The sequence below is a fragment of the Rhinatrema bivittatum genome, chromosome 8 (assembly GCF_901001135.1).
Source record: "Rhinatrema bivittatum chromosome 8, aRhiBiv1.1, whole genome shotgun sequence".
In the NCBI taxonomy this organism is placed as follows: Eukaryota; Metazoa; Chordata; class Amphibia; order Gymnophiona; family Rhinatrematidae; genus Rhinatrema; species Rhinatrema bivittatum.
This window is the reverse complement of record NC_042622.1, coordinates 88648542-88662823: the sequence shown is the minus strand read 5'-3', so window position 1 is coordinate 88662823 and position 14282 is coordinate 88648542. Positions and strand designations below refer to the sequence as shown.

Sequence of the window (14282 nt, the reverse complement as noted above, 5' to 3'; positions counted from 1 at the left end):
TTATCTCTTCTCGGTATTGCAAAGATACGATATTCAGGGCGACTTCCTGAGGTATATAGAACTAATATATACAAATCCAACATCACGAATACTGGCTAATAGGGGGTACACCAGGGATGCCCACTGTCCCCATTGCTGTACATCTTGACGTTAGACCCTCTTTTGTGGAAAATAGACGAATGTAAGCGGGTGAAGGGCTTTGGAGGACCACACCACATCTTCAAAATAGCGGCTTTCGCAGATGATCTATTAGTGTTCCTAACGCAACCTGTAATATCTCTCCCAGCAGTGCTTACACTTATGGATCAATTTAGTGAGTTTTCAGGCCTTAAATTCAATTATTTAAAGTCGGAAGTCTTAGATGTTACGGGACGCTCGCAACCAGTGGCAAGCGGATTTTGATCGTTTAAAGTATCTAGGTCTTTCATATACCCCAAAGGTGGCCCAATTTTATTCCGCAAACGTGCAAACCACTACTGGAGTGGACTAAGACCACCTTGAGGGGGTGGACCACCCTCCCGTTGTCACTCATGGGTAGAGTACATCTTTACAAGATGATATTACTGCCAAAGTGGCTGTATACCCTACAATTAGCCCCGATTTTGGATATCCAAGAGAGACCAACATACAATCCAACAAGCCTTACGACGATTCTTATGGAAGGGACAGCGAGCACGCATCAAGTTATCGATTCTAATGAGTCCTAGGGATCGAGGGGGGCTAGGCTGCCCAAATTTAGAACTCTACAACTTGGCTTGCAGTGTAAGATATATCAGGGACTGGCTTCATGGCCTCTCCTCTACCACACCCTATGCATTACTAGTAGAGTGGTATGGGGTGCAATCATTGAATCCTTTATTATATATCTCCCAATCGAAGATACCTTTGCATATGAAATCACATATTCTTCTTGGCACTTGCAGGAAAGCTTGGCGTTTGCTGTGCAGGATAGGCCACATACCGAACCATCTAAATTCTCTAACTATAATTGGCCATGATTTCTTCCCTTCGGGGAAGGGAGAGGGGACATTTAAACGTTGGAATAAGGTAGGGCTGAAATATATATATGATATGTATGACAGATCGACCGGGACAGTGCTACCTTTTCCGACCCTTAAAGAACGTTATAACTTTCCAGATACAGACCTATACACATATTATCAACTTAATCACTTCATCCACTCAGAGAAGAAGTATGCTAGCGGATACTTCAGAAGCCCAAAAACTGAGGGAAGTTATTCAGGTGGGGACCGGTAACAAAACGAAGGTCTCTAAATTTTACAAGGAGATAATGGGATACTCAGACGATAGGTTCCTTGATCCACTTTATGAGAAGTGGCAGAAGTGGGCACTTTTTTTTTCCCTAACAAAAGTAGAGTTTACTAAATGCTTCAGTGTTTTGTCTGACATATCAGAACACGTGTTAATACAAGAAACACAGTATAAATTTTTATGGTTGAGTTATATTACACCGCAAAGGGCTTACCAAATGAAACTTGCACAAAAGCTGGAATGCCCAAAATGTGCGGACCCAAGGAGTGATTTTTTTCATTGTTTTTGGGAGTGCGCAGGGATATCCCAGTTTTGGAGGCGGGTGCGTCGTACTTTTTCAGTTATTTTGAAAGAATCTAACACTGAACCCCAACTTATGGCTTTTCGGGCTGGAGGATTCACCACACCTCCAGCTGACCACTCCAGACCGTTTATTTTTATTGAGAGCCAGCACAGTGGGTAAACAAACAATATTAACTGCATGGCTAGATACTAGCCCTCCTGGTCATGAGCATTGGTTTAAGAAATTGGTACACCTCTGCTCCTTGGAACATGCCATACTTTCACCGGACATGCCAAAAAGATCGGTGCAGACGAAGCAGATATGGGAGGCATTCACAGAATACTTATCCCCAGAGTAGGTGTCTGTAGAGACCCATGGGGCAAGGAATAGTTCCAATAAGTTGGTGGATGAAAACAATTCCCTTTGTGTTTTTTTTTTATCTATATTTGAGGGAATCAATATCAGACACAGGTACTCTATAACAGCGGTATTCTTGCCTGGACTCAGAAATGTAAATTAATGGTTTCCAGGTATAGGGGGGAGGTTTGGGATGTTCACTTTGTTTAGGGTTATAAGACTGGGAGGGAAAGGGAGATAGAGGGATGGAGGAAAGAGTTCTCTCAGTCAATTGTAAACTTTGTGATGTTGTAATGATAAAAATTTAATAAATAAAGTTTCAAAAAAAAAAAAAAAAAAGGTACTTGAAACTTCAGGGACAGGTTCAGCAGTTTTGTGCATGAGGGTGCCCATGGTCTAGGATTATCTTCAGGTTCTCAGATCCATGACATGGACACTGGATCTGGTTCCCTGTGTGTCAGCACATATGAGACCTTTGCAGAGCGCCCTTCTGTTAAGGTGGATGTCACAGAACTTTGACATCCAGCTTCCCCTTCTGGAGAGGCCAGACTAAATCTTTTTTGGTGACTCTTGCAGGACTGTTTGTCAAGAGGTTGGAAATGGATGCCAGTCTGACGGGGGGGGGGGGCGGCAGCATCTGTCAGGGAAAAATGGCTCTGGGTTCATAATTTTGGCAGAGGCCTCCTTAGATTCATGCAATCAAGTAGGCTTTTCTGGTCTTTCAACCTCTGGTCAGAGGCAAGCAGTGAATGCTATCAGACAATATGACAGTGCCATATATAAACAAGCAGGAAAGAACCAAGAGCCCAGCAGTTTCCTTGAAAACAGGGTGTTTCCTAGCATGTAGCAGATGGACTCAGGACCAATGGGTATAGTGTACTCCTGATAGCAGTTGGAGACAGATCAGATTTCAATCTGACGTCAGCCCTAGCACATATACTCCTGCAGGAAGTACAGCTCTTCAGTATTTTCCGTCTCTATAGCAGTTCGGGACTCTATGCATGCTAGCACAGCGTTAGAGTAAATTTTACCAAAGAAATCCAAATTAAGAAATCTTACCTCTACAGACAAGCCCTGCTCTCCTGCGGTGACACCTGTTGGGTCCCTCCCCAGTCGAGATTCCCAGGGTGATTTCCACGATCCCTTGGAAGTAAGCCTTGGTCCGGCGGCCGACCCTCGGCGGGACCTAGCCCCCGACATCAGGTGAGGCTGAGAGGCAGCGGGTGTAACCTCGAGCACGGCGGTGAAGGTATTTTCCCTCTCTCCCATCGAACCATGAGTCTCTTCACCAAGGACGAACTTCCAGATCTGGTCACACACAGCTTAAAAGAGCTCCCGGGCACAAGTGCCTCGGGGGAACCTAAGCTGAACTCACTTTTGGAGGGACTTCGTCAGACCTCCCGCCATTTCCCACTATTACAAGCCGTCCAGCAACTAATTGACCTGGAATGGGGTGCCCCAGAAACCACGTTCAAAGGGGGCCGGGCTCTGGCAGCCATGTACCCTCTGGACCCTGCCGCCAAAGATCTCCTGGTAGGTCGCAAAATGGATGCCATGGTCTGCGCGGTCTCGAAGCGCACTACTATCCCGGTGGAGGGAGGAGCAGCACTCAAGGATGCTCAAGACAGACGTCTGGAATCTATCCTCACAGTCCTTTGACGTCTCCGCTATGTCTTTACAGATCGCGGCCTGCTGTGCCGTGGTGACACGTGCTTGCTTAGCACAGACCAGGAACAACACTCCTGGGGAAGTCCTGGAACCAGCTGTATCATTCATCGTGGATGCTGCTTCAGATCTGGTACGCACAGCAGCTAGAGGAGTCTCATCCGCCGTGGCAGCCAGAAGACAAATCTGGCTCAAACTGATCAGCCGACTAATCCTCCAAAATGAGACTCACAAGGATGCCGTTCAAGGGAACAGTCCTGTTCGGAAGTGAACTAGGGAAACTAGCCAACAAGTGGAGCGAGTCCCCACTGCCGCAGCTACTGGAGGACAGGAACAAGAGAAACCAGCGATCCTTCCCCCGGACATCCAGGGGCAGAGGATCACAGCGTTTCAACCCATATAGAAGCTCATATTAAGCGGCCCACCCTGCAGGCCGGAGCCAGTCCTTTCAGAACAAGCACAATAAAAGGGGAGCCAGCTTGGGCCCAGGCCCCAGCCACACCCCACAATGAAGATCAGCAGACCCATCTAAAGGAAGAAGCCATAGGGGGCAGACTGGCCCTATTCTACCAAAGATGGGTCGAACTTCAGACAAGTGGATCCTATCCATCATTCGAGAGGGTATTACCTGGATTTCCACCACCTCCCTCCGGACAAGTTTGTGGAATCTCCCTGCCACGACCCTTCCAAGAGAATGGCAGTGGAAGCTACACTGACCAGATTACTAGCCTTAGAGGCTATAACACCGGTGCCTCCACAACAAATACTGGCCATTATTCCATCTATTTTATCATTCCCTAGAAGGAAGGAACATTCAGACCTATCCTGGACCTCAAGGCAGTCAACAGTCACCTGAAGATTCCTCGCTTCCGCATGGAAACCCTACACTCTGTAATAAGGGTGATGCAACCGGGAGAGTTCCTTACCTTCCTGGATCTGTTGAAAGCCTACCTACACATTCCAATCCATCAAGAACATCAGCGTTTTCTATGCTTCTCGATCCTGGACAGTCACTACCAGTTCCAGGCACTACCTTTCGGGTTAGCCACTGCACCCTGGATGTTCACCAAGAATCATAGTGGTGGCAGCAACACCAAGGAAGGAAGGAATCCGCATGCACCCTTATCTAGACAATTGGCTGATCAGATCAAAATCCCCAGAGGAAAGCCACCAGGCAACCAACAGAGTCAAAACTCTACTGGAGAGCCTCGGGTGGGTGGTCAACACAAACAAGAGCTGCCTGCAGCCTTCCCAATCTCTAGAATACATGGGAGTCCGGGTCGACACCAAACAAGGCAAAGGTCATCCTGACACAGACAAGGAGATCAAAACTGACCCAGTTACAAAACCTGTTGAGCAAACCTCGCCCCACAGCATGGGATTACCTACAAGTTCTCTGCCTCATGGCATCCACACTGGAAGTAGTCCCATGGGCATGGGCTCACATGAGACCCCCCCTACATGCTCACTACTATCACGATGGAATCCACTGTCCCAGAACTACGCCGTACGGCTTCAGCTCCCGGACAGAGTTCAGGCCCAACTACAATGATGGCTATAAGAAGCCCATTTGAGCCAGGGAATGAGACTGTCCTTTCCAACCTGGATCCTACTCACCACGGGTGCCAGGAGCTAACCGCCCAAGGGCAATGGAACAAAGAAGTCGGGATGGAATATCAATTGCCTAGAAGACCGGGCAGTCAGACTAGCCTGCCTAAGGTTCAGTCACAGACTCCGAGGCAAAGCAGTCAGAGTAATGTCTGACAATGCCACAGCAGTGGCCAACATCAACCATCAGGGAGGAACCGGAAGCCAACAGGTGTCTCTGGAAATAGACCCCCTAATGTCATGGGCGGAAGTGAATCTTCAAGAGATCTCTGCCGTCCACATTGCCGGGAAAGACAATGTCGCAACGGACTACCTCAGCAGAGAAAGTCTAGATCCAGGAGAATGGAAACTGTCAGCCACAGCATTCCAATTGATAGTAAACCGTTAGGGAACACCAACCATGGACCTCCTGGCAAACCGGTCCAACGCCCAGGTACCCAGTCTCTTCAGCCGCAGGCGGGAACCCTAGTCCCAGGGAATCGATACCTTGGTACAGACCTGGCCACAGGAGACTGTTATATGCCTTCCCACCATGGCCCCTATTGGGCACAATCATCCACAAGATAGAACACCACAGGGGGCCAGTACTTCTAGTGGCCTCGCACTGGCCAAGAAGACCGTGGTACGCAGACATGCGAAGACTGCTGGCAGGGAACCCCCTGTCGCTACCTCCAAACGGAGACCTGCTCCAACAGGGACCGATCATCTACAGGGATCCAGCTCGATTCTCTTACGGTCTGGCCATTGAAAGGACTCGCCTAAGGGAGGAAAGGATACTTGGGGGCAGTAATTGACACCCTACTCCGAGCATGCAAGTTCTCCACATCCCTAACATAAGGATTTGGAGAGTATTCGAATCCTGGTGCGAAGACCACGACATCATACCACACTCAATCAAAATTCCTGTGACTCTGGAATTCCTACAGAACGGACTACAGAAGGGATTGTCCCTCAAATCCATCAAGATACAGGTGGCAGCCTTGTCATGCTATGGAACCAAGAGCGAGAGCGGCAGCATAGCCTCTCACCCGGATGTCTCCCACTTCCTGAAAGGAGTAGAGCACATCCGACCACCCCTAAAGTGGCTGGGTGCCTCTTTGGAACCGTAACCTGGTCCTAGAATTCCTAGCAGGAACCTCCTTCAGACCTCTCCGTGGCCTGTCTCTGACTATATTAACACTGAAGATAGCCTTCCTGCTGGTAATCTGTTCAGCCCATCGTATATCTGAGCTACAAGCACTGTCCTGCCGAGAGCCGTTCCTCAGACTCACCCCAGGAACCATACAGTTATACATAGTTCAGTCATTCCTCCCCAAAGTGGTGTCTCACTTCCATCTCAACCAAACCATCTTGCTACCATCGCCAGATAAGCATAAGAATTCGGAAGAGGCTCGAAGTCTACGCCATCTCAACATCGTCAGACTCCTAGTCGATACATGGAAAGGACGGAATCCGTATGAAATATGGACCATCTATTCATCCTTCACAGCGGGAAGAAGCAGGGGGAAGCTGCCTCGCGAGCAACCAAAGCCCGCTGGATCAAAGAAGTCATCAAGGCGGCCTACGTGGAAGCAGGCAAGCCACCGCCTTTACACGTCAAGGCCCATTCTACTAGAGCCCAGGCAGTGTCCTGGGTGGAAACCATGATGCTGTCACCCGCCGAGATCTGCAGGGCGGCAACATGGTCCTCCATCCACACCTTCTCCAATTTTTACTGCCTGGATGTTCAGGCTCGGGAGGACACAGCATTTGCAAGGGCAGTACTAAGTGGGTCATGGGCAGCCTCCCACCCTGTTCAGGAGTAGCTTTTATATATCCCATTGGTCCCGAGTCCATCTGCTACACGCTAGGAAATTGAGAAATTACTTACCTGATAATTTCGTTTTCCTTAATGTATACAGATGGACTCAGCATCCCACCCATGGCTGCTGATACTCATGGAATTCTCGGGACATCCCCGGGAGCGAGTGATTCAAGGGTAAGCCATACTTTCCTTCATCTAGGACACCCATCCTACCGGGTGTCGATGTTTCTCGTTTGAGGGCACTGGCGGTCTCCAGCTATAGCCAATTCAACCAGTTCAAATTAATCAAGGTTAACCAAGTTATAAGTTAATCAAGTTATTCAAATTAGTCAGTCATACATATATCAACAATGCTTTTCGAGGAGAATACTAAAGAGCTGCACTTCCTGCAGGGGTATATGTACTAGGGCTGACGTCAGATTGAAATCTGATCCGTCTCAAACTACTATCAGGAGTACACTATACCCATTGGTCCTGAGTCCATCTGTCTACACTAAGGAAAATGAAATTATCAGGTAAGCAATTTCTCCAGTTGAACTGAGCCAAATGGCATGTAAATGCGCTCTCTCGTGTTGTCAGGATTGAGAACGTGCAGGCAGACTATTTGAGCTGGCATAGACTAGGAGTTAGCAGACTATTCAGTCTCAACAGATCCAGGTGGGGAAGTCTTCTAATGGATCTGATAGTGTCAAAAAGGGAATGCAAAAGTACCAAGATTCTTCAGTTAGAGGAGGAAGTCTGGGTCTGAGGGTCTCTATGACCTGTCTCAACCATGACCACCCAAGGTTCTTCTGTATGTGTTGCACTCTTGGCCTCTAATCAGAAAGATGGTAAGGAAAATAAAGATGAGGTCTGGTGGGCCTAATGGTTCCAGAGTGGCCCAGATATTCGTGGTATATGGAATTAAATCTCATGGTGGAGGGCCCCTTGTGACTAGGTCATGTCCTGGGCCATCTGCATTGGGGTCCATTTTTTTTTTTTCTTGGAACAGCTTTGTTCATGGCTTGGCTATTGGAAGAAAAGTTAAGAGTTAAAGTTTATTCAGAGGTTATTACAACTTAGTTGCGAGCCAGAAAGACTTACTTCTTGAATGTATGCCCATGTTTGGAAGATTTTGAGTTGTGGTGTCAGGTGACTGGTCTCTCTCTATTTCAGGCTTCCAGGCTTCTCTCATTTATACAGAAAGAGGGGTTTGGCCCTGAGTTCCCTTATGGTATAAGTATGTGTGCTTTGTTACAGGGTAAAGTTCATGGATCATCTATAGCTTCACATCTGTATATAGCACAATTCTTGAAAGACATGCATGAAGCATTTGTATCGTCCTCTCAAGCATATAGTACATATAAAAACTTGCCATTACTGATCCCATGCTGCTGTCACACAGTGATCTATTTACTACTTGGGAATTTGTTAGGTACTTGTGATCTGGACTGCCACTGCTGGAAATAGGATGCTGGACTTGAAGGACCCTCTGTTTGACCCAATGTGTCAAGTTCTAATGTGTAGGGATCCTTTCCTTCAATTTTCAGAGGATGGGGGGTTTCTATTCATACAGTGTCTTCCTTCTTGCATAAGATGTCCACTCTTTCATTTGAGTCATTCAGCTGAATTACCAGCCTTTTAAGAAGTCTGTCCCATGCTACTACATGAGGTCAGGAGCTTCATGTATTAGATGTCTGTAGAGCTCTTCTCAGATACTTGAAGAGTCTTAAGTCCAGATTTTTTTATTATTTTTTTTTTGTGGTGGTGAACATTCCTAACAAGGGGCAGAAAGCATCTGAGGCTTCTGTTGCTTTGGGGATTAAAGAAGCGATTTTCAGTGCCCGTTTGCAAGGACCTGGAAGTGCCAATTGGCCTTCAAGCCCATACTACTAGGGCTCAAGTAGTGTTTTGGGCAGAGTGTCAGTCTCGCCACAAGACTTCTGTAAGGCGATTGTCTTTGCATACTTTTGCCAAATATTGCCAGTTGGATTAGGTGTCTGACTGCACAGTATTTCGAGCAAGTGTATTGAGAGGGTCTTTTAGGTTCACACCCAGTTTAGGGTAGCTTGGGTAAATTCCATGCATCTGGACTGCTCTGGAGGATGAGGAAGAAAAATGGATGTCTTGCTAATTTTCTTGAGTTCCACAGGGCAGTCTAGAATCCACCCTTGGGTTCTGAAGAGAGTTTATTTTTCTGTATTCATTGTCAGTGTACTGTTAAGAACTCTTCCTCCAAGGCAGGGAGGAAAATTAGGAAGCTTAAATGTTCAAGCTTCACTGAGGTTTTGATAGTTTCCCCTACTTGTGGACAGGAAGAGGTTTGTTCTAGCTTTGTTACAGATTTACTGAGAAACTGTGGGTGGTATAATAACCTAAATACCAAGAGTACAATGAAGCTTTTGTTTTTTCCCCAGCTGCTGGTAGGGGAGAAAAAAACATGTATCTAGACTGGTCTGTGGGACTCTGAAAGAAAATTAATAGGTTCAAATCATTTTTTTTCCCATGTGCTCACTACCCCACAGAAGTCCTTGTCCCTATGCAGTTGCATGGTGTAAAAGAAGAAAAGGTAGTGCTGCTAGATGCCAGTTAATAACCTATTGGGCTGTGAACTAGGGGAAACTAATGTTCACATCCCACTGCTGCTCCTTGTGACATTGGGTAGTCACTTTACCTTCCGTTGCCTCTTGTACAAACTTGGAGTGGGTTTATGGAAATACCTGGAGACCCGAATGTAATTCATTTTGAAGTGCCTGAAAAGGGGAATATAAATCAAAAACATTGGCGTGCTGGATAAAGACTGTTACTGTGTTGGTTTTGTATCTTGAATTTGTCCTTTTCCTACTTCCTTTGACTCTCTGGAAGGTTGTTAGAGCTTAACTCTTACTGGAGAATAAGTATTACTGAGTGAGATGCCGAGCTATCCCGATTGCAGCAAGGGCTTACTGATGGCACTTTAGTCAGATTGTCTCATGAGGGATAAGATTTGTGGCTGAATGTGATTTAGTAAGGTGACGCTCTGTTTGCTTCTATATTTAGAGGGCAGCTGCAAGCTGTAGAGGACCGGTACAAGGCCCAAAGGATGATTACCCAGGCTTTTGAGGTGCAGATCTTGGCCTTGTACAGTCAGCTGGAGCAGGCCCGGCCGAGGAATCCAAGTGATGAGACTGCAGAAGTGGCTGAAGCTGTGGAGGAACGGTAAGTGGAGTGGTTTGGGAGCCCTACAGGGACATCACTTTGATCTAGCCAAGAACAAGCCCTTGATTTCACTTAAAGAAGAGGATCTGCCTGGTGCCATGCGGGAGATTCTTCTCACAACCATCATGGACAACCAGTAGTACTTGTCCATCATATTTTCTCCCATTAATCAAGTTTAAAGCCAAACATTAGATTAAACAGCCAATTGTGGTAGTTAGTGGGATATTAGTCCTTCAAAAGCTGTTTCCAGTGGTACTCTGATTAATGTTGTGCATCAAAGGTAAATCACTCGTTGACTGTTTCAAAAGACACTGGTTTCAAAAACCTGCTGTGCTTTAAAAAAAATTTTTTTTTAAATCTTTAGCATGAAGATTTTAACTTATTCCAGTAGGGGGAGCTGGGCTTCTGAAGTCACTGCAGGAATATGGCTCCATATATGGAACTGATGCTGTAGGAAATTATATACCTACAGAACAATTAAAACAAACTCAGATGCCAGTTTTAGTTTGATTTATGAATGTTTTATTGTGTAAATCGCCTAATGCTTCATATGCTAGGTGATTAGCAGTACTTTACAGTAGTTCTGAATTTGTTGTAGATGATGTAAGAGCAGTTCTATTTTTCCCGTCGATAGCAGGGCTGAATTAGCCATGCTGTCATGGGATCTGTCAATCAGGCCTGGGAGGCGGAGCTTCACAAAACTGAGATTAGATTTTTGGTCTCTGCGGCTACTCATTTGTTCCCACGCAGGAAAGTAACTGATTCTCCTCAGTCTGTTTTTTTTCCGCGAGCGGGATCACACATGGAGCTGATTTTCTCCTCAATGTTAAAAATATCGGGGTTTAAACCCTGCACTTGCGGCAAGGTAATGTTGGTCACGGACGGCCACGACCGATGTTACAGATGCCTAGGGCCAGATGACTATCTCCAAGGCTGTCAGTTCTGTGCCTGAATGTCACAGAGCCCAAAAACAACGGGCCTATCGGGTAAAAGAACTTTTTAGCCCAACGCAGCCATTGGAGGCTCATTCGTCACCTGGCTCGTCGAATACAATGCCTCAGACACAGAAACGGGCATCTTCGTGGGACCCTCAATCCTCCAGGCTGGGAGGTAAGGACGCGCCAAGAAGGCATTGGCCATCTGATTCTAATGAACAGTGCCACAACTATCGGCGCGGGAAGAAAAGGTGCCTAAAACTCTGGCGCCCAAAACTTATGCGCCCAAGTTGCCTTCTGCGCCTAAATCACCGGCGCCAACGAAGTCTGCGCACATGGCGCCATCAGCACTCGCAGCACCGGAATCAACGCACAAATTGACTTATACGTACAAGTCAAAATCTATGTGCATAGCACCAGAACCATCTGCGCACACGGTGCAGAAGACTTCATTATTTACTATACAACAAGATGGCACAGAGAAGTCACACCTATACAACATACGGTGTCGCAGAAAACACCACAAAAACCATTTAGTTCATTAAAATATGACTTAAAACGACACGAGTCCTCAGAAGTGTCTCGTTTGACTTCTTCAGCGCTCACATCAAACCGCTAGAGTTCCTCCTACTCTTAGAGCTCAACTACTAAGCATAGAAAATGATCGCCATCGTCACGAAAGGACCATTCACAATCCTCATCACATCACTGTAGACACTCACATCACTCGCATCATAGCAAAGCTAAAAGGCGAGTAAAAAATGGGAAATAAGTCCTTCTACTTCTGCATCGTCGCATACACAAACTGCAAGGCCCTCATCTCAGAGAGATAATACAAGTCACTTCCTCTGATGCTTCTATTATATCAGACGATTCTATGGGAACAGTAGTCAACCAGATGGGAACAGAATATAAAGTGCCAAGTACTTTACCTCAAGTACCTTTGATGCACTCTGAAACAGGTGACTTACCAAAACCATCTGTTCGTTCAACAATGCCTCCTCACACAAGAGGCATTTCTACAATTATCACAATCATTAGCGGGATTCTATGAAACACTTCAATCATCTTTCAGGATGCCTCATGATCCATCCGTCAGTTCCCCAGAACATAATACTCATGCTTCTAGGGAACAGTCGGTAGAACCGCCGGAATCCCCAATAACAAAACGAACGGTGTCACCAATTAAAAACCAAAATACACCTATGGATTCCCCATCTCCACAAACCTCCCCATCTACTGGGTTTCCATCGGACCCACAGAAACAAGCGCAGGAACCATATTCCCTTCCAGAGGACCTCATGCACCCAAAATGTTTGGAGAAATTGGGTACCATATTACACCTAGAGGTCCAAAAGTAGACAGACCCTAGATCAGAAACCCTTGGTCTAAAGATTTTCGATATTCCAGGAGAACCAACATCTTTACCACCGCAAAATATTCTACATACCGTCTTAAAGAAATCGTGGGAAACACCTTACTCTGTCAGCAATCTCAAGGAAAACTGATATCAAATTTCATATGCGGAAAACATCGCCTTACTCTATGCCACAATTACCACATGCTTCAATTGTGGTAGTCTGCGATGCAAAGATTCAAGAAATCAGTCGCACACCTCATATCCACCAGACAAGAATAACAGGTATCTAGATGAAATTGACAGAAAGATGTACCACAACTCCATCTTGACTGCCCGTATTATGCACCATCAGTTTTACATGGTACAATACCTATATGAATGCATACAAGCCAGGAAAGGTATGCTTTCCTCGACAGATCAAGTACCACAACCTCTTCACGATATGGAAGTGTGTTCTCGCCACCTTCTGAAGTCGATATATGAGGCTTTCGAAACATCATCCAGGGCATCTGCAACAGCCATTGCAGCCCGAAGAATGGCCTGGTTACATTCCAGTTCAATACGGGAAGACTTGCACGAAAAACTGGCGAACCTCCCATGTACAGGAGATAACCTATTCGGAGAAAGATTTCAAGACACTGTGGGCAAATTAAAGGAGGAAGCTCTAGCAGCCCAATCCTCAACATCTCAACCTCATTAGTCGACCACACGTCGTTATGTCTGCTCCACTCGTCGACAATCATATGCCCGTAGACCTTACAGGTCTTATCAGTCCTTTCGTACACAACTGTATCCATTTTACCAGCACTCTACGCCTCAACAGCATACCCCAAACCAACATAGGGGCAAAGCACGTACTCAAAGGCAGCAGACGCAACAACCGGCTGCGGTAGTAAAGTCAGCGCCATCTTTTTAGTAACCAAAGCACCATCTGGCAGAATCCATTCTTGCCTGGCAGCCTGGGAAAGAACATCTGATCAATGGGTTTTAGAGAGAGTACGACACGGGTACCAAGCCCATCTTACCTCACCTTCCCACACTAAAGATTCAAAGCGTCCAACCACAACTGGGGGAGGAAATTGCTTTGCTTCACAAACAGGCCATTCGGATTTCCCCGAAAACGCAATAGGTGAGGTTTTATTCCCCATACTTCCTCATACCCAAAAAGTCGGGTGGCCTTCAACCCATACTAGATATGAGAGAATTGAACAAATTCCTCACCAAAGAGAAGTTCAAAATGGTATCTTTGAAATCAATCCTACCTCTGATTCAACTCAATGACTGGATGTGTTCCATCGATCTAAAGGATGCTTACACACATTCCAATCCATCCATCCTCTTGGCAATACCTGTGCTTCCGCTACAAGCATCACCAGTACAAAGTTCTTCCCTTTGGACTATCTGCTGCACCCAGGGTTTTCACCAAATGCTTGGTTGTGGTGGTGGCGCATCTCGGACAACAGGGTATAATCATTTCTATATCTGGATGATTGGCTGATAATCGCCTTGACTCCAGAAGTCTTGATTGGTCACCTACGACGAGTAATACAGTGCCTACAGGAGTTGGGACAGTGATCAATTTCCAAAAATCACATCTACAGCCAACACAAACAGTTTATAGGAGCATGCCTGGATACCACTTGCAACCGGGCATACCTCCCAACAGAGAGAATAACGCAACTGCATCACCGCCTTCTCAACGAACCGAATCATACTCGGAGACCTTCGGCAAGACAAGTTCTCGTAGTCCTAGGCCACATAGCAGCAGCTATTTTCACAGTTCCCAACACCAGGCTTCACATGAGACACCTGCAATAGGGA

General features: G+C 46.3%; 1 protein-coding gene across 3 annotated transcripts in view; it reads left to right on the top strand.

Moving 5' to 3' along the window:
- Nucleotides 1-14282, top strand: part of TSC1 (TSC complex subunit 1) — a 178302-nt gene that overhangs the window by 154432 nt on the left and 9588 nt on the right. For all 3 annotated transcript variants that reach the window (XM_029611266.1, XM_029611268.1, XM_029611267.1), the window contains exon 21: nt 10008-10166. In XM_029611266.1, coding sequence (XP_029467126.1) covers nt 10008-10166 — 159 coding nt within the window. The remainder of the gene's footprint in view (nt 1-10007; nt 10167-14282) is intronic.